The following is a 23,516-nucleotide window of genomic DNA, read 5'->3' as shown; positions in this document are numbered from 1 at the left end:
AGTCCCACCGATGGCAGTGCGCCGTTTCTGCGCCTCGCTTGGGAAGGATGCTCTGCGTGCAAGGTGTACTGGGTGAAAACCGCCATGAGAGAGACTTGCAAGTTGATGGCAACAGGATTCATGGGCATATTTGCTTGCTTGCTTCAAGCCAGAGGCAGACACTTGGGAAGAACCCTGATCACGAGCTACAGCCTATTCTGAATGGGGCTCCAACCCGCATGTTTGCAGACATGTCAAACAAGTCAGAAAGAACTTTTGTCTTCCTCTGCACTGGCCAAACACTTCTTAAAATGTTGAGAAAGCTTTTTCTTATGGGACCAGAAAACAGTTTATTGCTCGGCTTTAAATGCATGCAGTATTTGTAGTTTGGATTAGTGTGAGCATTCATGCTCAATTAACCTCTTAGGGATTACGTTTAATTTCATTTGAGCACTGCTGCATTCAACCAGGATAACTCAGGCAAGGAGGGCACAGACCAAAGTCCTGGATTTTAGGTGGGTGTGATCCTCAAATGAAGGCATCCTGGGTTTTTTTAGTTCTATCTGTCTTTGCCTGTTTCAGTTGTGTACCTAACAGGTTTCAGTTGCTCACTATGGGGAAGAAGGGCCAGCTCTTAGTGCTGTCCTGAAGGTCCACACATCAAAACATCCCCCCCCGGAGTGCTGGCCAGGCTCTAAGCACACAGCAGGGCGATGCAGCAGGAGCTGCCACTGCACTGCAGCCAGCAGCCATGCGCCATGCCCTGCTCCGCTTGGGGAGAGCGTCCCCTCTCCCACCTGGCAGCTATTCCCCACCGAGGCAGCCATGCCTTAATGTGAAGGCAAATTATAGCAGCTTTCCTTGCAAGGTGCTGCCCAGCTGAGCCACAGCAGGCAGACCAGGGATTTGCAGCGCCCAGAGCATGCACAGATGCGATCGGGGTGGGGACACAGCTGCTGGGGGCAAGATGCACCTCTCTGGAAACCAAGGGTAGGAGTAACTTCAGTAGGGTCCCTAGGGCTGTTCCTTAAAAGCATACTGCATCTTTCTCCCGGGGAACAGAGAGGAGCAGAGCAGCTTTTGACTTGTTCTGGCATTGTAGGTTTGCTTTTTTTTCTTAAAAAAAAACCAAAACAGAATCTTGCTTTTATGAAGATAAAAAGTGATTCTCTTTTATTTGTGTTCACACAGAAAATGTGACCTAAATGTAACCTACCAAGTAATAGCTCAAGGGTACTGACTGTCGAATGGATTCCAGTGGGTGTTAATGCCAGCGTGGATAGGAGTTTATAACTTTGACACTTAATGTCACTATTCCCTAAAGACAGCAAGTTTGTTATACAGGCCTTCATTCCTCCTCCAAGTGATGGCTCATGTTTAACTTTTAATAATACATGGTGGGGAGAGAGTGTGTTTGCTTTAATTTTCACAAAAGGGAAAGCAACTTTTCAAAATGTGGGAAGCAAATCCTACTTTAAGCCCTCTGGGGAGGTTGCTGTAATCGCCAGGAGAACTCCACACAGCCTTTAAGGAAGGCCAGGCAGGATCCTGAAACAAAACCTAAGCCAGATCGTGATGACAGCCGAAGGAGGAGCAACCTATATTCCTGAGATGCAGAGATGAAAAAGACCTATGATTTATTCTGAAAATACAAAGGACCAGATTCACTCCTGGTGCGAGTCTAAGGAGGTCAAAGGATCTATACCAGCGAGGAACATACCCTGCCAACTACTGAATGCAGCTTCTGAGCTATAAGCTTAACTATATGTATAATTATTTGCAGGGTGCATAATAAATGAAGACTGCCAGGCTTGACAGGACTAATATTAGTGCTACCAGCTGTGTTTTGGCTTGTGGGCTCACAGGGGAAGGTAATTCTGTCTCTTTACTTGGCCCGTTTGCCCCATACATGTGAGCTGCTGTCTGCTTGTGTTCAAAGGAACTCTGCTTCTCAGACAAGTCTTTACATTTCCTACCTCAAGCTTTCCCTGCGATGGTTACTTGTAGGTAGATTTGTGTATGTTTTTATTTAACTCCCTCTCCAAAAGCTTAGCGCTTGTGTTCATAACCACACAACCCTACAGTCCCTTGCTTCATGATGCAAAACCAGGCTTCCCTTCATCTGCGAGCAGCAGTATCCCTGAGAGGAGATGTCTGAAACCATAGTTACCAGCTCCTATCTGAATAATGACTCTTGAAAAATTCCCAAATCCAAGGGTATGTTCTTGCCCACACCAACTGCAACAAGAAGCTGAGAGTCTCTTAAACCACTTGAAATTAAATTGTAGGATTTTTGGTAAGCCATCCAGCTGCACAGTTGCCTTCAGTCCCAGAAATGGAGAATGGCTCCTTGCAAATGCTCGGTTGTGCTTCACAGGGCCAAGAATCAAATCCAGCAAATTCTGCTGTTATCTTCACCTTGACTTAGTATTGCACATGCCTTTCCAAGGCCATGTGCCTCCTTGCTTGTCTGCAGGGTGATAACACCAGCTCTGGGGTGTGTTTTGTTCAGTTTCTCCCTTCTTAGAAAGTGTCCCAGCTGCGGGAGAAGGAGTGCTTTCTGATCTTACTCTCAAGCAGTCTATGGATAACTTGGAGAAGAGCCAGGACTTCGTCTTTTCCTGGAAACGTAGCTGCAGGAAGAATGAATCACCAGGTTCAACCTGTATAACCAACTGAAAACAAAAGCTCAGACTTCTGTGTCTCACTGTTGCAAATAATGGGGGGAAAAATAGGCATCCTGTTTTGAAATCCACTACCAGCTGACAGGACAAAAATATTGCACACGTGATTGTCTTTTGAAGCTGACAAGTAACATAAGACTATGGCCATTTAAGGGAAAAAGCCTGAAGCAAAACAGTAGTTAGGGAAACAGAAATTTCCAGTGTTATCAGGGAAAAAAGTAACCAGTGAGGTTGTTCAGAACACACAGGGTGGATATTTAGTAGCCCTAAATTTTCACAGTTTTACATCATCTTCTGTACGACCCTTGGCTAGCGATCAATACATGCAAACTAGGGCTGGGAGCCTGTGCTTCACAGCATCAGGACAGACTGCAGTGCTGTTGTCATTGATTAAATCTGTCCTCTTGCCTCTGCAGCAATCTAAGATGTCATTACAGGAAACACAGAAGCTTCTTGGCTAGCATGCTAGCATCTGGATCACTGCAGGGATACCAACAGCGCAAACATAAGGCAGTTAACATTTCTTTACCTTAGCTTCTCTTTTCTGACCCTACCTTCATTTTGTCTAAAGGAAAAATAAAACTAGCTTCACAGCTATCAAAGGCTAAGGTAGAGTTAATGGAGACTTAATACCTGAGAATTTGAAATGTGCTGAAGCCAAGAAAGACGGAGGCCTGCAAAGCTGTGCTTTGTGCGCTCTCGGGCAGAGGGCTGGCAGAACTACTATTTTGATGTACCAGGTGTTAGAAATAGCTGTTACTGCAGGTCACGGATACAAATTTCCTAGGAGGAAAAGGTAAATGCGTTCCAGTATTTTAACACAAACATTAACATGGATGCATGACTTCATTCAGAAAAGTGAAATTGCACGCATAAGCCCTGCAGTAAGTTTGTTTAGGGTAAACTTCTGAAGGTTTAATTCCAACCCTGGGCCACCAAAGCCTGGAAGGTGGCTCTGAGGAGCCCTTCCTATTAGCTTTAAGGTACCTGAAATTGCTTAGACTTGACTCTTCCTTCTTCTCCATTGTCTGAAGGATTTTCTTTCTAAGGAGCGGAGAAGAGAAACACTGCCAATACCATTACAAATAACACTAAACCCCCCACATTTTTCCTAAACTTGGGTTCTTCTTGGTTTTAAAAGGGTAACCTCTGCACTGAGGCAGATGCTTTTGCATCTATGTGAATGCTGTAGCTGTTGTCTGCCTGTCCATATAATTGTTTTTAAATTGTTTTAAATTAGTTGTTGCTAACTAGTTTTAAATTAATACAGTGCATTGCTTGCACTGTAATTTCCTCTCCAATTATGTGTAGAGCACATCAGAAATTTGGCCACTTAACATTAAGCCTCTAGATGCATACTCAGACCCCAGAAAATGGAGATATTTTTCAGCATTTTTCCCTGCCCCAGTTTCCCACACACCAGACACACGTGTTACCCTGGCCTACAACCATCAGCCAGCTCCAATGAGCACAGAAGCTGCTGGCGGAGGAAGGAAATCACAGCACCGTGCTGCCGCTTCCCTACCACAGCCCCACGCTCACAGGAGCACTGCTGGAGCAGCCCTTCCCGGTATCCACCCGTGTGTGCACCGATGCCCGCTCACGTGTCAGTTGTGCTCCGATGGGTTAGGGACTCTCCCGTCATTGAGATCTGACATGCGGCATCTCATGGCCTGGAAGTCCAGCAGCTGGAGATGTGGTAAGGCTGTAGGTCTGCGAACATCTGGAAAGCGTAGTGTTAAGTGGAGGAGGTTTCCAGCCAATAAAGTGCAGCTCGAACTGCAATGGTTGCTTGCGAAGAAGAGCTTACTCATTTTGCTTTTTGTTCCTTAATTAAAACTTCAGAATAATGTCAGCTTTCAGACCTGCAAGGCCTTTGAGAGATCAGTCACATAATTCCATAGAAGCTAAGTGATCTTTCTGTAACAAGACATTTTAATAAACGTGGTGATTATGTATGACAGTTTATCAAGATGCGACGTTGAAGGCATGAATGTAATGTTACTGACGGGAACTATTCCCTCTTCAGAGGCTCCAGAAACGTCCTGCGTTTCAGCTCAAGCACTTAAGAAATTATACATCTTTATCTTTTTGATCATTACTTCCATTGTTTAATGTAACTCTGTGTGTAAAGGAAATGACACGCTAGATCAGACCATCCATGTATTTCAGTATTTAAAATTTTTTGCAAGGATCTTGCTGAAGCAGCAAGTTATAAGGTCTACTGATAACCCGTCAGTTTCTGCAGAAACTTAAGCTTTTATTTTTAATTCACCCCATTGGTTTCGAAGATGATCCAGATCAGTTCAAGCTGAGGCTGTCTTGATTCTGCAACTGCATGCTGTCACCAGCCAAATTAATCTCTGGTTTATTCCCTTTGTATTTAACAGCAATTGATACACCGCCCCATCTATCTCACTGGTGTGGAGAATCTGGAAGCTACTGGTGAAGATGAAAATGTAAAGATTGTTAAATCATTTCACTGCTAGTCATTTGAATTGCCACTTACGGTGTTATTTAGGGAGAAAAAGCACTTTCTTTTCTTTTCTGGGTTTTCCTCCAAGCTTTGTGTTAGCTTGTGTTCATTTCTTTGACTAAAGCTCTTAGCAAAATACATATTTGTCCAAAGTTTACTTCACAGACAGTTTTCCTATTTCAGTGGAATGACAACCAGAAGTAGCTGCTATTTATTTAGAGGAAAGGATTAAACATGTACGACCAGAAGTTTCTACACAAGTGTAGAACAGAACCATTTGGAATAAGGCGTTGCTGTCAGAGGGTTATCAACAACACAGGTTTCTAGATAGAGTTTAAAAAAAAAATCAGATTGTTTCTATTTATACCTGCTTTTGCCTTGGTAACCAGAGACTGTGTGAGGGATGCAGTATTTTCCCTGTATCATGGATGGCTCCAAAATCCATGCGCAGCCGTGCGGTACATGCAGTGTCTGCAGAACTCTCCCAATAACTGTCACGTTCACTTCTAAGAGAGGATTTTAAATATTAAGCAGGGAAGAAAAGATTTCAGAAAGGGAGGTATATTAGTATAGCTTCAAAATAATTTGCTCCCATTTCTGTCTCATCTACTTGATTCTTTGATCTTCTGAGTATTACAGGGACCACTGCTCTTAAACACTTTTTCTTAATTACCCCAAGCAGCTTACCTGCATCTGAGGTAGCAGGATTTACTTATAGTTGGACACATTGTGACTTTGCTGTATCAAGTAGTTGAATAAGCTAAAAGTGTGCATGAATCGGTGTTTGTTTATACTTTAACTCATTCCTGCTTACTTAAAATCAGTTATTCCCTACTTTGCAAGTTTATCTAAAGCTTAGGTGTCCTTGTAGTCTTCCGCAGTGTTTAAAAGCTGAACCAGGCTGTGTTCTTGCAACTTTATTTTTGCGCTAAGCTCCTGCCCTGCTGGGAGAAAAATCATTTCAGTTCTGGGCAACTGTTTCAGGCATAATTCTCTGTTGTTGTGTTTTCCTTATCCTTTTACGGTCAGGAAGGGTGGAACAAACCAAGTCTCTTTCTCTGTCACTATAATACTTGGGCACTGTACCTTCTTAGAAAATGGATTTGGAGAGGGGAAAAGCAGGTAGATGTAGGCTTAGAACGAATATGGGGAATCAGGGCCCCTACTGGACTTCTAGTGGATTTGCTTCCCTTTCAATAGCTTCACTATCCAGTTATGATCTGGAAAGTAATTTCTGACCTCCTGTATAAGGCTCACAGAAGTCAGTGCCAAAGTAACATTAGCAAGAAAGAAGGGGAAATAGTTCTGGGAAGCGGAGCAGGATTAGTAGAGAACCTGCTTGGCTCCAAAGATTTTCATGGATACCTGACTTACAAAACCATGTTCTTGGGATAAAAGCACTCTCTGCATTATTGCCTTTGAGAACAAATGTATAAATTTTTACATATAGCCTTCTTTCACTCTAGTTGCTGTTTTGCCAGACCCTAGATCTCATGAAATACTGCAGGGGAAGAAAACTGCTCTAGGGTGGGGAAAAAAGGAGGCAGTTTGGAGCACTGGAGCCCTGCTGTACTCTCTTCCACATCTCCTCGGCTGGGGATCCCAGGGCTGGCAAGTGGTGCCGGAGGTGGAGGCAAAAGCTTTGTGCCATTTGGGAGTTTCCCTCCATTTGCCTGATGGTGTAGGTTAGGCACAGCACAAGTGATTAAAAGACTCATCCAACCAGAGTTCTCATTTCAAGTGTAATCACTCTCATTGTTTTTCCCACACTGCCTGTATAAATAATTAAAAAAATAATCAAGATAATAGCACAAGCAGTTTCAAACTCTCAAAAGCAGGAGTAGTGGCAAGGGACCAGCACTTTAGGACATAAAACCACAGTAAGCTGAATCATCGCACCTGCTCTGGCATGTTTATGAGGAGAAGTCTGAGTTGCCGTAAGACAAGTATGAACTGGTTTGGGGCAAGTGAAATTCTGGTTTCCATTCCCCTACAGTAGCAGAACCCTAAAAACAAGCTTTAGTTCCTGCTACCCCTGTGCAGCCTGTAATGCTCCTCCACAAAGGCTTTCATGAACCTTGAGCCACCCCGTTGAAATCAACGGCTTTCAGATGTAACATTTGCTTTCGCCTGCCAGCCAGATTTGCTGCTCCCTGTGGGAAAGAGCGTGGATGTTTTCTGGAGCTGGTTACACTCCCCAACTTTGAGGGCCAGCCTTGCCCCATTGGTGGCGACACTGGGAGCTGCCGAGTCACAAAGCCCCTGGAGATGCTCCCCCAGGTGCGCTCCTTTGCAGACGAGGCCTGGCCCCTCGCAGAGGCTGAGGAGCATGGCTGGAGGTCCTGCGCCTTTTCGTGGAGTACCTGCAGCAGCGCCTCCAGGAAGCCAGAGCGCAAGCGGTGCCAGGACGCTTCCCCAGCCCTCCCGTGGCCTTTAGCAGTCTTTGGAGGAAGTTCAAGTAACTGGAGATGGAGACACACAAAGGAGAGGAGCACTGTGTTGTTTTGCCAAACAAGAGATTAAACAGAGCCAAAGGTGAAAAGGAGCCCATGCACAAACAATGCCGCAGGAGTGTTACTGCCACACCACCACCCGAGGGCAACTTTGGCTTTACTGCCTCGGTCAATGCTCTGACTGAGCTGCACATGAATTGTTGTTTCTGCCACGGTTACCCAGGCGTTGAGGCACTGCTTCCAGGCTGGTGATGAGCACTTGCAGAGACAATGTTCACCGTGCCAGCAACGGAGGACGAGGCCGGTGGGCTAGACAAACGCCTTTCCTTTCCAGCAAGTTCCAAAACCCCCTGAAACAAAAGCCACGAGCTGGAACCACAGAGGCTGGGGGCACAGCAGACAATGTCCCACAGGGCGTGTCGCACCTCATACCTTCTGTCATGGCACGTAGGGCTGAACATGCGAGCAGCCCCCGGGCCCCAGCCTCCCGCAGGAAGCAGCGCAATGCTCTTCCCCTCGGGGCTGCCCCGAGGACCTCCCAGGGACGGGCGCAGGCACAGCCCTCACCCAGCCAGCGGCTTCCCGGCGCCATACCCCACGCTGCCAAGGCCGTGATGGCCGGCGCCAGCCCCGGGCCGCGGCCATCGCGGCCAGCCGCGGCCTGCGCTCCGCCCTGCCGCCCCCCTCCCTCCCGCCGCGGCCGCGGAGCCGCAGCGCTCTGGGGACGGTTCAGCCCCACCCTCGTCCCTCTTCACCCGTGATTTGACCCCCCCCGCCTGGCCGGGGGAGGCCGCCGAGCGCCGCCGTTCCCCAGCCGGGGAGGCCGCACCCGCCCCAGGCTGCGGCGCTGGGGGCCGGGCCGGGCGCTCGGCGGCGGCCCCGGGCCTGCGAAGCGTGAGTAGCGGGCGGGCCGGGCGGCGAGGGGCCGGGCCCGGGGGAGAGCCGGGCCCTTCCCCGCGGCGGCCCCGGGCCTTCCCCTGCCCTCGCCCCTCTGGCTCGGCCCCGGGGCGGAGCGGGCCCGGGCCCGGCGGCGGCCAGGGCGGGCCGAGGGGGAGCGAGGCGCTCGGGGAGGGCCCTGCCGCCGGCGCCGGCTCCTGCGCGCCGGGCGCGGAGGCCGCGGCAGCGCTGAGCCGGGGCGGGAGGGGCCGGGGCCGGGGCCGGGGCCGGGCCCCGCCGCGCCGCAGAAGGCGACCGGCCGCCGGCGGGATGGCCCTGGTCCCCTACGAGGAGGGAGCTGGCTGGGGAGCGCGGCAGCTGCACAGCCCCGCGGCCGCTTACCGCTTCGCCAGCCGCACCATCCGCCTCAAGCAGGACTGGCGGCGGCTGGGCGTGGCGGCCGTGGTCTGGGACGCGGTAGGTGTTGCACCGAACGGAGCCTTCTGTGCCTCATGGCTGCCTGTAGCGCTTGCCCTTGCTTTCAGAATCGCCTTAGAAAAAAATACTTAACGTTGGATTAAGGGAAGGCTTTTTCTCTATAAGAATTTTTCCTTTTTACAAAAAGAAATCGTTAAACTCTGCCCCCCCCCCCCTTTTTTTTTTCTTCCTCCTAAGAGATGCTGGAAGACTCCAGGGGAAACGTGCCACCGTAAACCCTGCACGGCCCGTGCCAAATACAGGAAACCTTCCGGATAACTCACAGAACTCTCACCCGTTTCTTCACAGGGGCCCTTGAGAGCACAGCACGCATCCCGCTGCTCGTAGCGTCGAGGAGGCCTGCTGATAGACTTTATCTCGGGGATAAGAACCGCCAAAACCAGAGGGGGCTGTGGCGGGCCCAAGGCTGCAGGGCAGTCGGTCGCGGTACTGCTGTAGGAATGCAAGGGCTTCCCATCGGTCGGGTCTCTGTCCAGACACAAATTGCACTTTTACCTCTAGCTTTAAAGAAGTGGAGCAGCAATTTGAGCAAACTCCTCAACTGAATTGGTGCACAGGGCTGTTGGTCTTTCCCGACATCGGCTTTGACAAAACTTGCTATGGAGAGGGCTCCTTGTCAAGATTTCTGTAAAATGCAACACACGTTAGATACAAACAGTGTTATTAACACAAAAAGTGTTATTACTTTACTTTCCCTATGTCCTTCTGGACTGCTTGCCAGTGTTGGGCAGAAACCTTTTGAAATACCATGCAAGATACTATGAAACCTTATCCTGGACTTTTGCAATATTCTGTTTATTCACCAGTGTCTGACTCCCCCCAGCTTTTCCTTTCCAAATGCAACTCTTTCCTGCCTCCTGTTATCTTTGGGGATTCACGAAGCAGTGTTGCCACATCCGAGTTGTAACCTCTGTGGTTCTTTTTTTGCTTTTGCCTGTAAGAGTCTTCCATAAAACTCATAAAAAGACCGCATGTGCACACAGGAGGCAGAGAACGGCTGAACAAAGTCTTGCTGCAGACCTGAAGTGCCTGACCCTTCCCATAACCTTTTCTCTCTGTGTAAATCAGAAATCCAGTGTTCAGTATGACTGAAATGAGGCCTGTGCTTAATTGCTCTTGTCTCTTGGTTTAGGCTGTTGTCTTGTGTACTTATTTGGAGATGGGAGGCATTGATCTCAGGGATCGGTCTGTGATAGAGCTGGGAGCTGGAACTGGATTGCTAGGAATAGTGGCCACGTTATTGGGTAAGGGCTTTTGTTTGTTTGTTTGTTTAAAGCAATTTACAACTGCAGTAAAACTGGCACTTTTACATCTACATACCTGGTATAGAAGTTAACACCAAAGCTACATATGTAATCTGTGATGTTTCCTGTGTGAGTCATCTTCCCTTCTTGTTATCCTTCAGAGCCTGCTGTGTTATTTATTGTAGCGGCGGTGCCACTGCAGTTTATTTTATGGTGGGACCTTGTTAAGGCTGACGCCTGTTACTATGGTACTCAGCTCAGCAGCATGAAGTTCTGCAGCTATTCTCCCCCAAGGGAGTGAGTGCTGTGCTTGCGGGCTTCCACTTGTCCTTGTATGCAGCACAGATAAATCTACAGACAGAAACCACTCTCTGAGTTTGCGTAAGCCTTGTTAGCCTATCTTACAGACAGGGAAACCAAGGTCTGGAGAAATGCAGTGATTTGCCTGTGATCTGTCTGTGGCTGAGGCAGGGACCAGCTACTATGTTAAATTTGCGCTAACTGTCCCAGGTTAACTTTGTAATTCAAAGCTCTAGTGGCTGTGGAAGGTGCCTGTTGAAATAATAAAAACAAAGCAGTTTGACAAAATACAATCATCGTGCCATGCAAAATCACACAGGCATAACTTTTGTCTGACCTGTGAAAGACGCTGTCTAGCTGCCTCTCTCCTACTGAACAAATACGGCATTAGAGCAGGTTAGTTGTAACAATCCCTGTAACTTACTCTGTTGTCACCTATGGAAAGGCAGAAAGTAACTTCTCTGCTTCCATGCACTAAAAAAAAGCTCCAGAAAACACTTTTTATTCCCAACCCAACTTAATCTTCACGTGGAGTACACTTTATATTCTTAAGTGACTGATTAAGGGTAGAATGTATGTAGATAGTGGGCTTTTTGCTTGTTTTGTTCTTTTCTTTGTTTTTAATCAGGCAGCTCAGGGGAGTTGTTAATGTTTAACAGGAACTAAGGAGTCTGCTTGCCTTAGAGGATTGTATTGCAAATGCTATATTTATGGACATTGACTGTATGTCTGAGACATATACTCCTGTACCGCTTAGGTGCTCGTGTTACCATCACAGACAGGGCGGCAGCACTGGAGTTCCTGGAGTCAAATGTGCAGGCTAACTTACCTTCTGAACTACGTCCGAGAGCTGTGGTGAAGGAACTGACTTGGGGAAAAGACCTGGGTAACTTCCCTCCAGGAGCATTTGACTTCATCCTGGGTGCAGACATCGTTTATCTGGAAGAAACCTTTGCAGAACTGCTTCAGACACTGGAGCACCTGTGCTCAGAGCAAACTGTGATTCTTCTTTCCTGTCGTATCCGCTATGAACGGGATCACAAATTCCTGAAGATGCTGAGAGGCCGTTTCTCTGTATATGAGGTCCACTATGATTCCAGTAAGGATGTTCATATCTACAAAGCACAGAGGGGTAGTCGCAAGGATGACTTTTGACTCTATGCTTTGTTAGTAAACCACTGATGCTGTTCAATCCTCCCCTTGTTTCTACTCAATACACTTGCTCCTAAGCATATAATTGTCATTGTGTTATTTCACTGGCTTCTTGTTCTGATGGTCTTGCCTGATCGCTTGGTCTGATACAGCAAGGGCTGTACTTCTGCTCTGCATATTGAACCTCTGCTTCATTTCTCAGTACAGTTGTATAGGGTCTGCCACTGACTTTTTATCAAATGTGATTTTTGAGACTGATTTAAGTTGCAGAAATCTCCAGGCATCAAAAATGTCATCAAAAGATTTGTTGTTTAAAATCAAACCATGCTTTTTCCACACATTTCTGTGGGAAACTTAGAAATAGATTAGAGGGGGATTTTTTTTCCCCTTATCACTTCCTTAACTCTAGAAAAGTAAAAGTGGATGAAATATAAGCTAAGACTCCAGATCTAAATGCTTTAACTCTTCAGGCCTTTTACATCTTAAAAGCTGTGGTAAAAGAAACCACTTAAAGGGCAAAACCAACAAAGGCAGCTGCTGTAAAGTTGTATTGCTGTCACTGCTGCAATTGAAGAGGCATAGGGAAACAAAGAACAAGATCTGTGTAGGGGGGCGGGTTGGGAATCAACGCTGCAGAGTAAGCCAACTTAGAAAAAGTGTTTTTAACCTGACTTGCAAGCATGGAGGCTATGCCTGCAGTACTGAAGCAGTCGTGGTTCTTGGGTTGTCCGTAACAAGGTAACTTTCCCTCGCACAGATCAAGGCTCCTCGGAGCGGATACACATGCATGTGTGCCAGCAGGGAAGTGAAACAAGGAGACTCAAATTGTTCTTTATCAAATCAGTCCTTGACTCTCAAAGTACTGCTAAATAATGTTCTACTTTCTGCCTTTGTTTGTGGCTCACTCTGTCTTCCAGAGCTGTTATTTAGGAGAGGAAGGTGCTGCTGTAGAGTGTAGCTGGGGGAGTACTTATTCTTGTATTACTTGGGACCTTGGGCAGTCAGTGTCTAGATTTCGGCGTGCTTTCTGTGCACGGTGGTAGTTAGATGCCGTTCTAAGTAACTGACTTCATACCTTGAGCTTGTAAAAACACCTGCAGACTTCCTTCTCTTTCTAGTGGTGGAAGAATGAAACTGGGGAAAACAATGGCCTAACAGAAGACAGCTACGCTTCTAAATGCAGGAATTACTATAGGGTTGGTTTGGGGTTTTTTTTCGGATGTGGAACATTTTTCTTTAAACTTAACTTAGAAAGCCCCAGGTCAGGTTCAGGCTTTAAGTGTGTGCATTTCTTTGGCACTGGCAACAGCAAACACCAGCAGCTGCTTCGGGCCATGGACGTTGGGAGCTCTTTACCACTTCTGCTTCCATCAAACTTCCTAACTGGAAAAGATGCAGAGGGTCTGTGGTCCAGAAGTGACGTGCAGACTGTAATGTGGAAATGGAGATGACACATTTATCATTACAGCTCCCGTGAATGAGGCCTGAAGGTCTTGTGCTTCATCCCTGATGTGTCTCGCATGTTTTCAGCCAAGTTCCTTGCTTGGCTCTGGACCCGGCCTGAGAGTTGCTGCTCTGAACACTTGCTGACAACACTACCCTCAGGAGCCACATGGTGTCACTAAAAGAGTACTTACGCAGCTGGCTGGGCATCTGCAGTCTGAAAATAGTTGAAGTCCCTTTGAGGGAAGGAAGACAGCACCTTTAATTAAAAGCAAAACGTGATATGAGATTTAATGTGCCAGACAAGGCTTTTTGTGTCCTATCAACTGGGTGAGCAACGGTTGAAAAAAAATTACGACCTCTCCCCTAGTTTTTGGAGCGTGGCTGTAGTTCTCACCACTCCTTTTCCTTTTCCTCCCCACTGGTGTTCCCTTCCCTCCGAGCTCGTCTACGGTCACTGTATGTTAGGCTCCCCCCAGGCTGGAGCTGGCAGAAAGCAGCATGCTGGTGCTCAGGCTTATGAGCGCATGTGAAGGTGCATGGGGAAAGCCTGCTACCTGGCTGCGCTTGGCCCTTGCAAGAGGCTGCAGCTTGCGACACTGAGAGTCTTAGCAGCCTGCGTTGTTGCCATAGTAGGAACATGCTTAAAAACCCTACTTAAATTAGACACAATAAAGCCCAGTGTAGGACAGAATAAAGCCTAGTGCACCAACCTACACACTTCTAAGAAGGGGGCTTTGCTCCAGGCCCTGCTTCAACGACAGGAAAAGTTTTGTACTTTTAAAACAAACCAGTTTAATTGCATCGCTTTCTAATTGTTTAGCTGCTTTCAGTGTCTGTTTTCCCATTGCTGCTGTTACAGTCTGTAGCCTTCCTGTGAGAGCAGGCATGTGCCAGAAGAGACCAGGCTTGGCTTCTTTTGCCGTGTTGCTGTTGCACAGCAGCTATATGCAAACCTGAAGGAGTGTGTTTGAAGGCTTGAAGCAATGCTACTGCCTGTAAGTAAATACTTGTGGAGAAAAGCATGAGATGACACTGGCAGCTCATGGTGAGTGAGTGCCTTGCCCTTGACCTGCAGACCTGAGCTCTTGGTGGCCCCTCCCCAGCTCAGCAAGTGGCACCCCCTCAAGGGGACACCTTCTCCTCTGACTGCTACTGGGCTGCAGGCACTCCTTTAGATTCAGCAGACTAGACCCAGGAATATTGTGGTTAGGCCACCACCACAAGCACATTTGTTCTGGTTGCTTTTTAAGCTGGAGTGTTTAGGGGCAGGCACCAACTGTGAAAACATAACTCAGCTGAGACCTACAGCCCATTCCCACTGGGCAGCGCTAACACCCACCCGCACCAGGCAGTGAGCAGTGCCTTCTGTTGTCCCAGGCTGGGCTTCACAGCTTTTTTATATTCCCATCACACTTAGCTTCAGGGAGATGTCGGGAGTGAACCACGCCAGACGTGCAGGACAGAAGTGGCAGAGGCGTAATTGCCCGGTGAGAGAGCACACAGAGAGCAGCCCTCCGTGATGACACCTGCAAACTCTGGTGTCCTGACCAATTGGTCCCAGGTGAGCTTCTGCTCTAGTCTGAGATGATGCATGGTAATGCTTCAGCGGCTGTTTGGCAATTACACCCTGCCCAAGCACTTCCAGTCACCCTCTTCATCCCAGCAGTAGAGAAGTCAGTGTGACTCTCTTTTGGGCGGTTCCAGTGCATTGGTCCTGTTTTGTAACAGATGATGTGAACTCATTTGTAGGGAGAATGTGTTTGGGCACAGGTCCCCGAGTAGCGGAGCAATGCGTAAACAGTCTCTTGAGAAATAAAATACTCACCCTAGGGAGAGGATCTAAGTCACAGGGAAGTGACCAGATAAGACATGAACATGCTGTGAGATTGTGAAACCATCCCTGAAACATGCCATTCTGCAAGGGAACAAACTTTTCTAAAATGTCATTGCAACTAAAGTCATGTTTGATTAGCATTAAGACACAGAGTATGAAATTCAACTCTCTATCTTATGGACAAAGAGCTTCAAGGTGCAGCAGTGTCAGAAAAATCAGGTTTACCAGCTGACCTACTGACTGCACGGGGATCTGTGTTACCCGATTCTTTTCAGTGCAAAATTCCAGCCAAACTGCATTTTTATCTCATGGACTAACCCCTGTTTGGGATTCTCCCTCCTTACTGAGATGCAGATTTTTTCTGAACAAGTACGTGAATGGCATTATGGAAACAGTTGTGAAACCACAAAATCCCAGCCATAATGAGCTGACCTTACTGCTTCCCCTGATTTCACTGGAGGTGTGTTTACCTCAGTGCTGAATTTGTTCTTCTGGCTTTCATCCCAGTGTTTGGATCCAGCCTTGCAGATTACATAATTGGGTTGCGATCCTTGCAGTGTTTGCTGCCTTCTGTTCTGCTCTGTTATTAACATCAGTAGTACACGGTTTACAGGAATGCTTAAAAGTGGGAAAGACAGCATATTTAAACTGTGAAAGGGAAAAGTCTTTCACACATTACTAAACAACAGAACTAATTGCCACCAGAATGGACCCTGGAAAGCAGGTTTAAAAATAACGGAAGTGGAAGACTTTGTTTTTCAGGACTTAACTGCTCACTAATCTAATTACTTTTAATTAAGATTTAAAAAGCCTTCCCTTTGGGGAAAACATCTCATGAATACTTACAGCAGGCCACAGATCATGAGAGGACACCACAGTCTGCTTAAAATAGGCCTTTTCTGATATTCCTATCTAGCTACCATTTGCCACTAGATTAGTGTAAGTGGAACACCCTGCTCAAAAAAGAGACTTTTGTAGAGTTTTTTAAAGCATGTTTATGTGACTGCACATAAATGTTTGTGTAAAAAGGGAGTTATGACAGTTTATACCACAAAGGTTACAGTAAGAAAAAGCACTTCTTTATGACAATAATTCACAAATTCACAAGAATCACTTTAATATACAAAGCAATTACTACCATTCTGAAACACAAAGCAGCTAATATGTACATAGTGTTAATAAAATGCATTATAACCCAGTACATTTTTTTTTAAAACACAGATAAAGCACAAAAAAATAAGTAAAAAAAAAACCACAACAGGGATGTTTCTAGACTTTTGGGGAAATGTAAATAAGAATTTATATCCCCCAATAATGGATTTTCATTTAGTCCTTTAACTTCCACAAGTATGTGGGAGTCAAGCTCAAATACCCTGTCCTGTGCTGACATGGTTTGGGTAAAGAATCAGAAATGCAGATGAGGTGAACTTACTCTTTCCAGCTTACATCACAAAGGGAGAATAACAACCCTCGCTCTGGAAGCTTCCCTGAAAAATGTTGTTCCAAAGCAATTTCAAATTATAAATCCAGAGTAGAAACGACTCATTTTTTTAAGCAAACAACCAATCTGTGGACAAGTCTGCGGAGGGGTTGACTGCCAACTAGCCACCTCTTCTTGCCCTGCCCCTCATCCCATCCCTAGAAGTCCATATAAACAGCACAGTTTCAAATCTCATACAAACTTGAAGTTCTAGAACTTTTAAAAATTAATGTTTTAATATAAATAAATGTCATCACACACACAAAAAAAAAAATGGAGTGGCACCTGGATAAAACACAACTTGTGGAGAGCATCCTTAGTTCTTAGGTGGCCATTTCCAGGTAACTAACTGGCTCAAGGCCTTCCGTCCCCATGCTCTCACTCAGCTATCCCCTAATTTAGAGAAATACATAGCTGAGGCTGAGACCAAGTGAACCGACTGCTCCCAAGTCGTGAGTACAGTAAATGGCCAGCTTATGGAGTGAGCCAACCGTGGATCCTTACAGGCCGTCCCTGGCCCCTTCCCTGCCAGCACACAGCTCCCGAGGACAGCTGACTTCTCCTGCCTCTCGCTAGCGAAAGCGAGACCTGAACTCACTCTCGCTAGTGAAAGCGAGACCTGAACTCACCAGTCACACCGCAAGTCACAGACCGCACCTGCCGAACCAGAACCCAGACAGGCCGCTGTCTTCAATTTGTGCTACGCAAACTAGCCCTAGCAAGTCTCTTTGTGGGCCAGAGCTTAAATACATTAAAAAAAACACATTCCAAGGCAGAACACTTGAAATGCAAACCCTCTTTACCAACTGGATCTGGTGCCTTTTCCCTAAAGATGTACAGATTTAAGCCATATCCATCCACAGACCTGAACCTGTCACAAGCACACAGTAGATAGGATTTCAGCACCCTGTTTCTCTTCATCGGTCTGGCTCCTTCCAGACCAACTGAGCTTCACGATACATTCAGGTTTCTGCAAAATCAGTGTCTTTCACAGCTAGCAAATTCAAAAGCTCAGGGAAACGAGTTCCCAGGCACAGTACAGAGAACCATCAATGTACTGTATGCTTTTAAAGCCTGCTCACAGTGACAGATTTCAGGGTTACCGCTAAATTATCATTGTTCCTGCAAAAGAAAGGTGGTTGTGCTTTTTTTTTTTTCATCTTTTAAAGCAGGGTGACACACTGTCAGTGTACCTTTACTTCCTGGTGTCAAAGAATTGGAAAGCCTTTTGATTTATTTTCTTGGAATGCAGCTTGTAAAATTTGCAGCCAAATCTCAAATTAAGAAAAGGGGAATAAAGTGGCTGAAAAATAGTTCAGCTTTCCTTCCAAATTAACCTCCCTTTCCCACTTGGGATCACTGAACTAGTTCTATTCTAAAAATAATTTCACATCCATCCTGTACATACTGCTCTGAGACACCACACACTTAATTCTTTCCAGTCTTCAGTACTGCCAGTTCAGATCTCCTGCCATTTTGAAGTAATGCCTGCTGGACGCCAGGTGCTAATCAGCAAGTTAAATTTGCAGGGGAGTCAGCTGCTGTGGGGAGAGGAGTGAACTGTGTGCAGGCAGCAGGATTACAACAATTGTGCCAGGGAGCTTCTCAAGCAAACCCAATTGCTCTTTTTTTTTTTTTGTTCTGTGTTTTGTTTTTTTTTTTTTTTTTTTTTAAAAGTGCACATTTTAATTAAATTTACAAAGAATATAGTGTAGCAAAAATAAATACATGACCTTTTGGTTAGATCATTGGCAAATGTAACATCACTAACCACCTTCAGGGTGAAAAAATGACAGTAAAAACAGGGTCTTAGAAAACCAATGAAATTCTCTATGAATTGTCATAGATTTGCAACCACTGATAATGAACTTGCTTTGATGGGGAGACTTGTCTTTACTTTAACTCACAAAAAGCGCTGTCTGTCTGGCATGAATTAAAAAAAATATAAAATAAAAAAGCAGAGGCCAGTTTTCACTAACAGGTGACTAATTGCAGCTGCAGCCTACTGGAAGCCCAGTTTAAAAAAAACCTGTAGTACAAATTTAGATCAGAAACTATCAGGGCTGTTTTTCCTTATTAAATCTAACGTTTTTTTTCCTGAGCCTCTTAATGATTCCAAACACCCCCACGAATTTTCTGATCAACTTACAAGTACCAGAGAAGACAGTGGTCTGCAACACAAACGCCAACTACAGAAGAGCCAGAACCTGCAGGTGTCTGTACAGTCCTGACGAGCATGACAGGCTAAAATTGTGCTTTCCAGATACAAGCAATGGTGCTGGCAACCACCTGATTCTGGTGAAATCGCTGCTTAAATAAAAATGCATCGCCACTACCCCAGGAGGAAAACAGAAGTCTTACCAGTGGTTCCTTTAGAAAATAACACCTTAACAATCTTTCCAATTGTTTTGCCTTTGATATATAGCTGCCAAAGAGAAAAAGCACAAAAGTGAATTATTCGGGGGGGTGGGGGTGTTGTAAAACAACTGTTTACATAATTTCAAAAATCTCCATCAATAAAAAACAAAAACAAACCTCACAAAAGCCATGAAAGATGAAATAAAATTCTTGAAAATGGATAACTGAGAAACAGCACAAAACAAATCAGTAATAAGCGCTAGAATAATGCAGCCCAGAACTACTGGGGCAGGGGGGAAGCTTTCACACACGCGCACGCATCCACACACACCCAGACACACACAGAGAAAAGTAAAAATTTTTTCAGACCTCCATATACTATAATACTCAGCATTCCTGACTTAAAAGCTCTCAGAGCTGTAGATTATATACTGTGTGTATATATATATATATGTACATATATTATACATATGTATTTTCCAAGAATATCTAAATTAAAAGAGCACCTCTGACAATATCTTAACTGCCTGATTGGTGCTGTTGTTTTGCAAAATAATGACATTACAAAAATTATATTTCAAATCAATTCTTGTTTATTATGAACATAATGGATCTAGCCCTTTCTAACCCTCTCTTCAGGTAAAACAGGCTATCAGTTCTTGAAAACTCACAACTGTGAGATATAAAACTAACCCTCCCTCCCCCCTGCCAGCATAATTTCCGTCCTACTTCCAAATGGCCTTAGTTTATAGAAGCTGATTACCCCAACCTCACTACTTGGTAAATAACATATGAATGGATTCCTGTGTCACATTCTTGCCCTTTCTGGGTCAGTATGAATAGGAAAGCATGTATGGGTAACCCTAGCCAGCCCTGTACTTGGTCTAATACATTTTTTATTATTGTAATTTAAAATTTCCATTAAAGAAATTCAAGTCCCTAAATCCTCAGTGCAGCATAGAGATTCATGCAGATCACTATGTACTTTAAAATAACGTTCTTTTTCTTAGTGAAACGTTTGTTGCTAATGAAGTCTAGACTAGTAACACTACAGACTACTCGCAGACCATACAAACCGGTAATACAGTTCTCCTCTCACCGCCGCACAAATTTGCACCAGCCCTGCATTAGAAGAACCCCGGCCCAGTACCGGCTTAGGCTTTCTGGTCCATTCAGCGCCCAGGCTTTGTGCCGAGTGACTATCGGCACAGGACCCACTAGGAACAGCTCTCCGATCACAGCCAGTCTCACTGAGGTTCGCTGCAAAAACTCAAGTTTTTGCAAACAGATGGTTTTACAAAAGAAACAGCCTTAATGTAGGCATGTACAGCCTATTCTGTGTTTCCAAAAGCTGGAGGAACCATTCCATAGAACTCTGTAAATTAGGCCATCGTGAGCTTCCTGTTTTACAAGAATGACTCCTGCGTTATCAAGACTTCTACTTCAGCACTAGTACTGAAAAAGTGGTAACCGTTGTATGTATTTATATTCTCTGACTTCAAGAATCAATTTTTATAAAAGCATTACTGAGAATTTAGGGTCTTCTTTAAATTTGCATCACTAAAGTAATAAATTAACCTTCCATTAAATAAAAACATGAAAATCAATTCTCTATGGCAGATAAAAATAGACCATTTATAAACCCCCTCAAAACTTGTGATAATTAATTCTCATAATTCTGATACTTATGTTCTCTTCTTGAAATACAAACATAATTTGAAATTATCGATAACTCTAGGTTTAACAATAATGCTACAAGTTTAACCCTGCTCCTTTTAAAGTCTCTTGGAAACTGAATGCCCTCTCAAACGAGAAAACTGTAACTTTTAATACTGCTTAGCTGTTTGAGACTCAACTGCCCAGAGTCTTCCAGATGTTCTTCTTACAACGTCACATTGATTGTGTATAACCTTTTAGAAGCTCACGTTTGAAATTTAACTTAAAAACAGATAGAGTGAATGGGAAAAAAATATTAGCTAATACTTCGCTAGGCAAGGCATTAGTACAGACCGGAGTCTTATTCATACGTCTCTATACATAAAAGTTTGACCATAAGCCCAAAGTAAACTTACTCCATCAAATGACCCAAGTTAATGTATCAAGAGACTGGCTTCAGGGGGCCAGTAAACAAACTGCACATGATTCTTTTTGACACATTCTTTTTGATGACTTCTTGACATTCTTTTTTGGTTCTTTTTGAGTATGATTCTTCTGAAGACCTAATGCTTAGTACAGAGTTGTTTTTAAACATGAACTACCTTTTTAACAATGTAAATCTGGGAAAGATCACATTTCCTCAGTGCACACAGAAAAATTGATCTTGCAAATGTCTGAGGCACATGAGTAATTTTACTTACAGGAATAAATTACTCGGTAAATCTGACCCTTTACATGAAAAAATCCTCTGAATAAATTAAGAACTTAGCTAGCCTGGCCAGGTTCAAATAATTAATATTGTCTCTTGCAAAGCAGAAACTGGATATTTGTGTTTGAAGTCCTCTTCAATATTTGAGGTTGTCCTGGTAGTTGTCATACTGCAATTTGATTTATGCATGGAAGGCAGCCTCAAAGTTTGAAAACAAATCTAGCAAACCAGGCTGATGTTTCCATTGAGTACAATAATTTCCATTATGTAAGATAGTGGTAGGGAAATAGAAATAACCTCATCGCTTGAGAGGACTTGGGACACAGACTATACTGTCATCAGGGAGTATGTATGTGGAGTTGGCCATGCTTCAACTGCTTAGTTGTTCTGCATACAAATAGGTAGTGCTTTCATGTGTTACCCTTGCTTACTATGTGACTGCTTTCTAAACGTCACTATTGTACTTTTTTTATTCTGAATTCCTTTCCCATTCAAATACCATTTCCCAACCAACATCCCATGAAGTTGGTACTTGCTTTTTGTGCATTCAGAATGTTGAACACACTTGCACACATACTTTGAGAAGCAACAACTGACCAGTGAAGCTCATTTCAATGCATTTGTTTCTGAGGTATGGAGAAGTTTTTACTAGTCTAGGAGGGCTTAATACAGATTACAAATCAAAACCCCTCCTGGGCTAGTTTGAAAAAGGTATGTTATCTCCACACCAAGAACGTGACTGTGAAGCGCCTTTCATTTGGCATGCCGCTTAGCCGTGTATTTTTATAGTTCATAATGAATATGTGAAACCAATTTGGCAAACATTGCTTCTTCATTGCACCATGCATGCTCCACGTATGTGGCCCACAGTTTTCTGGACCAAGAGGCTGGGGTGGTTCTGTCTCTAAGGCAATGGAAAGAGCTCAGCACAAATTCTTGAAACCATCACAAAAGGACCCTCCCCACAGTAACTTCCCAAGTGACCACTGTTACTCCTTGAAGAGGATGGGGAGACGAGAAAGAAGCCTGTTCTTCTTCTTCACGCTGAGACTGATGATGAAAACAATCTTGTAGGGGGAGAAGAGGAGGCAAGTACTTGAACATTCACAGTTTGATGCAAAGCACAGATGAAGTATATTCTGTAGTTGCTTCAGGCAGTTTTGCGCATAGAAAAAAAGAAATGTTTAGAAAATAAAAAGTTTACTTTGTCTTTCTGGGTATAGCCAGAACCAGTCTCTATCCCACCTGGACAAGTGAAAATGGGAATCCAAAATTAATCTGATTTGTGGCAGTAAAGGTCCTTAAGTGCTTTCAACTCCTCAATCAGTGTCTTGTTTTGGTTTTCAAGCACAGCCACTCGATTTTCTAGACATTTCACATACTCCTTTTTCTTCCTGCGACATTCACGTGCTGCCTCTCTGCAAAGCAAAAAAGGCCATTCAAATCCAGAACAATTACTTGCAGACATGGGCTACTTAACTGTTCAGGTCAAACTTTTACCTAGTACTGCCATTTTTAGAATATGGAGGTATTGCTAAGAAATGCAAGTTAGGAAAAAAGGCTGAATTCATAACAATTGCTTCTCACAAATCACACACACTCAAGATCCACAGATTATTTCAACATGCAGATCCCAGTAAGACAGCACGAATAAAATTCTGCTTCTGTAAGAAAAGGATCCTACACAATGACAAAATTCTGCTTGCAGGACTTACATTAGAGCCTTTAGGCCGAGTCAAATGCTGCTGCAATAATTTCATTGATTTTATTATAATAAATAGATGAATAATAAAAACATGTATAAGAGCAACGTTCATCTCTTAATGTCTTCATAGTCTTAACTCTTCCCTTTGCTGCAGGTCCAACCAAATACTAATGGTCAGGATGTTCAACCGGAGCAAAAAAAGCTTTATTTACAGCATTCATGTATTTGCTCTCGAGCAATACTTTCATGTTATTAATAATGTCTGCATCACTGCAATGATAATATAAATGACTCAAAAAAATCACAAAATAAACAGTCACTAGCAACCACATCATTCTTTAGTCCTTGTCTGCTGTGCCAAGAACATGGCAGCGTTAATGTGCTGCGGCAGATCTCGAGACAGTCAGTCTTTTAAGGCTTGCTTGTAAGACTGAGTTGCCCGTAGGTAACTTGGTAACATACTAAGGACACCAATGAAAAATACCTGAAAGGTGTTAACGTGCTGCTGAGCATCCTGAAGGTGGTAACACCAAAGCAGAAGCTATCCTGCACAGCAACAGTAATGGTACCAATGTGCAAAGTAAGCACAAGGCTAAATGCCACGGGTGGATGGGAGTGCACACTGAGGGCTCTCCTCCTGCAATGCAGCTTGTCAAAGCAGCACAC

At 44.6% G+C, this 23,516-nt stretch overlaps 2 protein-coding genes across 6 annotated transcripts in view; one reads left to right on the top strand and one right to left on the bottom strand.

Moving 5' to 3' along the window:
- The first annotated feature begins 8,798 nt into the window (after window positions 1-8,798).
- METTL21A (methyltransferase 21A, HSPA lysine) lies at window positions 8,799-11,701 on the top strand. 3 transcript variants are annotated; one of them, XM_075711097.1, is made up of 3 exons: window positions 8,799-8,945; window positions 10,099-10,210; window positions 11,268-11,701. In XM_075711097.1, exons 1-3 carry the CDS (start codon window positions 8,799-8,801, stop codon window positions 11,663-11,665), a joined length of 657 nt encoding a protein of 218 aa, XP_075567212.1. In that variant the 3' UTR covers window positions 11,666-11,701. The 3 variants fall into 3 exon arrangements, with proteins under 3 accessions (XP_075567212.1, XP_075567210.1, XP_075567213.1); XM_075711095.1 differs by having other exon boundaries at window positions 10,099-10,226; window positions 11,245-11,701; XM_075711098.1 differs by having other exon boundaries at window positions 11,195-11,362.
- A 4,389-nt stretch (window positions 11,702-16,090) lies between these two features.
- Window positions 16,091-23,516, bottom strand: part of CREB1 (cAMP responsive element binding protein 1) — a 44,268-nt gene continuing 36,842 nt past the window's right edge. For 2 of the 3 annotated variants that reach the window (XM_075711064.1, XM_075711066.1), the window contains one exon: window positions 16,091-22,559. In XM_075711064.1, coding sequence (XP_075567179.1) covers window positions 22,419-22,559 — 141 coding nt within the window. In that variant the 3' untranslated portion in view covers window positions 16,091-22,418. Of the gene's footprint in view, window positions 22,564-23,516 lie in introns of all 3 variants that reach the window. The other variant, XM_075711065.1, reaches the window with a different exon arrangement.

This window comes from Pelecanus crispus, chromosome 5, assembly GCF_030463565.1.
Source record: "Pelecanus crispus isolate bPelCri1 chromosome 5, bPelCri1.pri, whole genome shotgun sequence".
Taxonomy (NCBI): Eukaryota; Metazoa; Chordata; class Aves; order Pelecaniformes; family Pelecanidae; genus Pelecanus; species Pelecanus crispus.
Note: the sequence above shows the minus strand (reverse complement) of the source record. Positions and strands in the feature narration are given on the sequence as shown.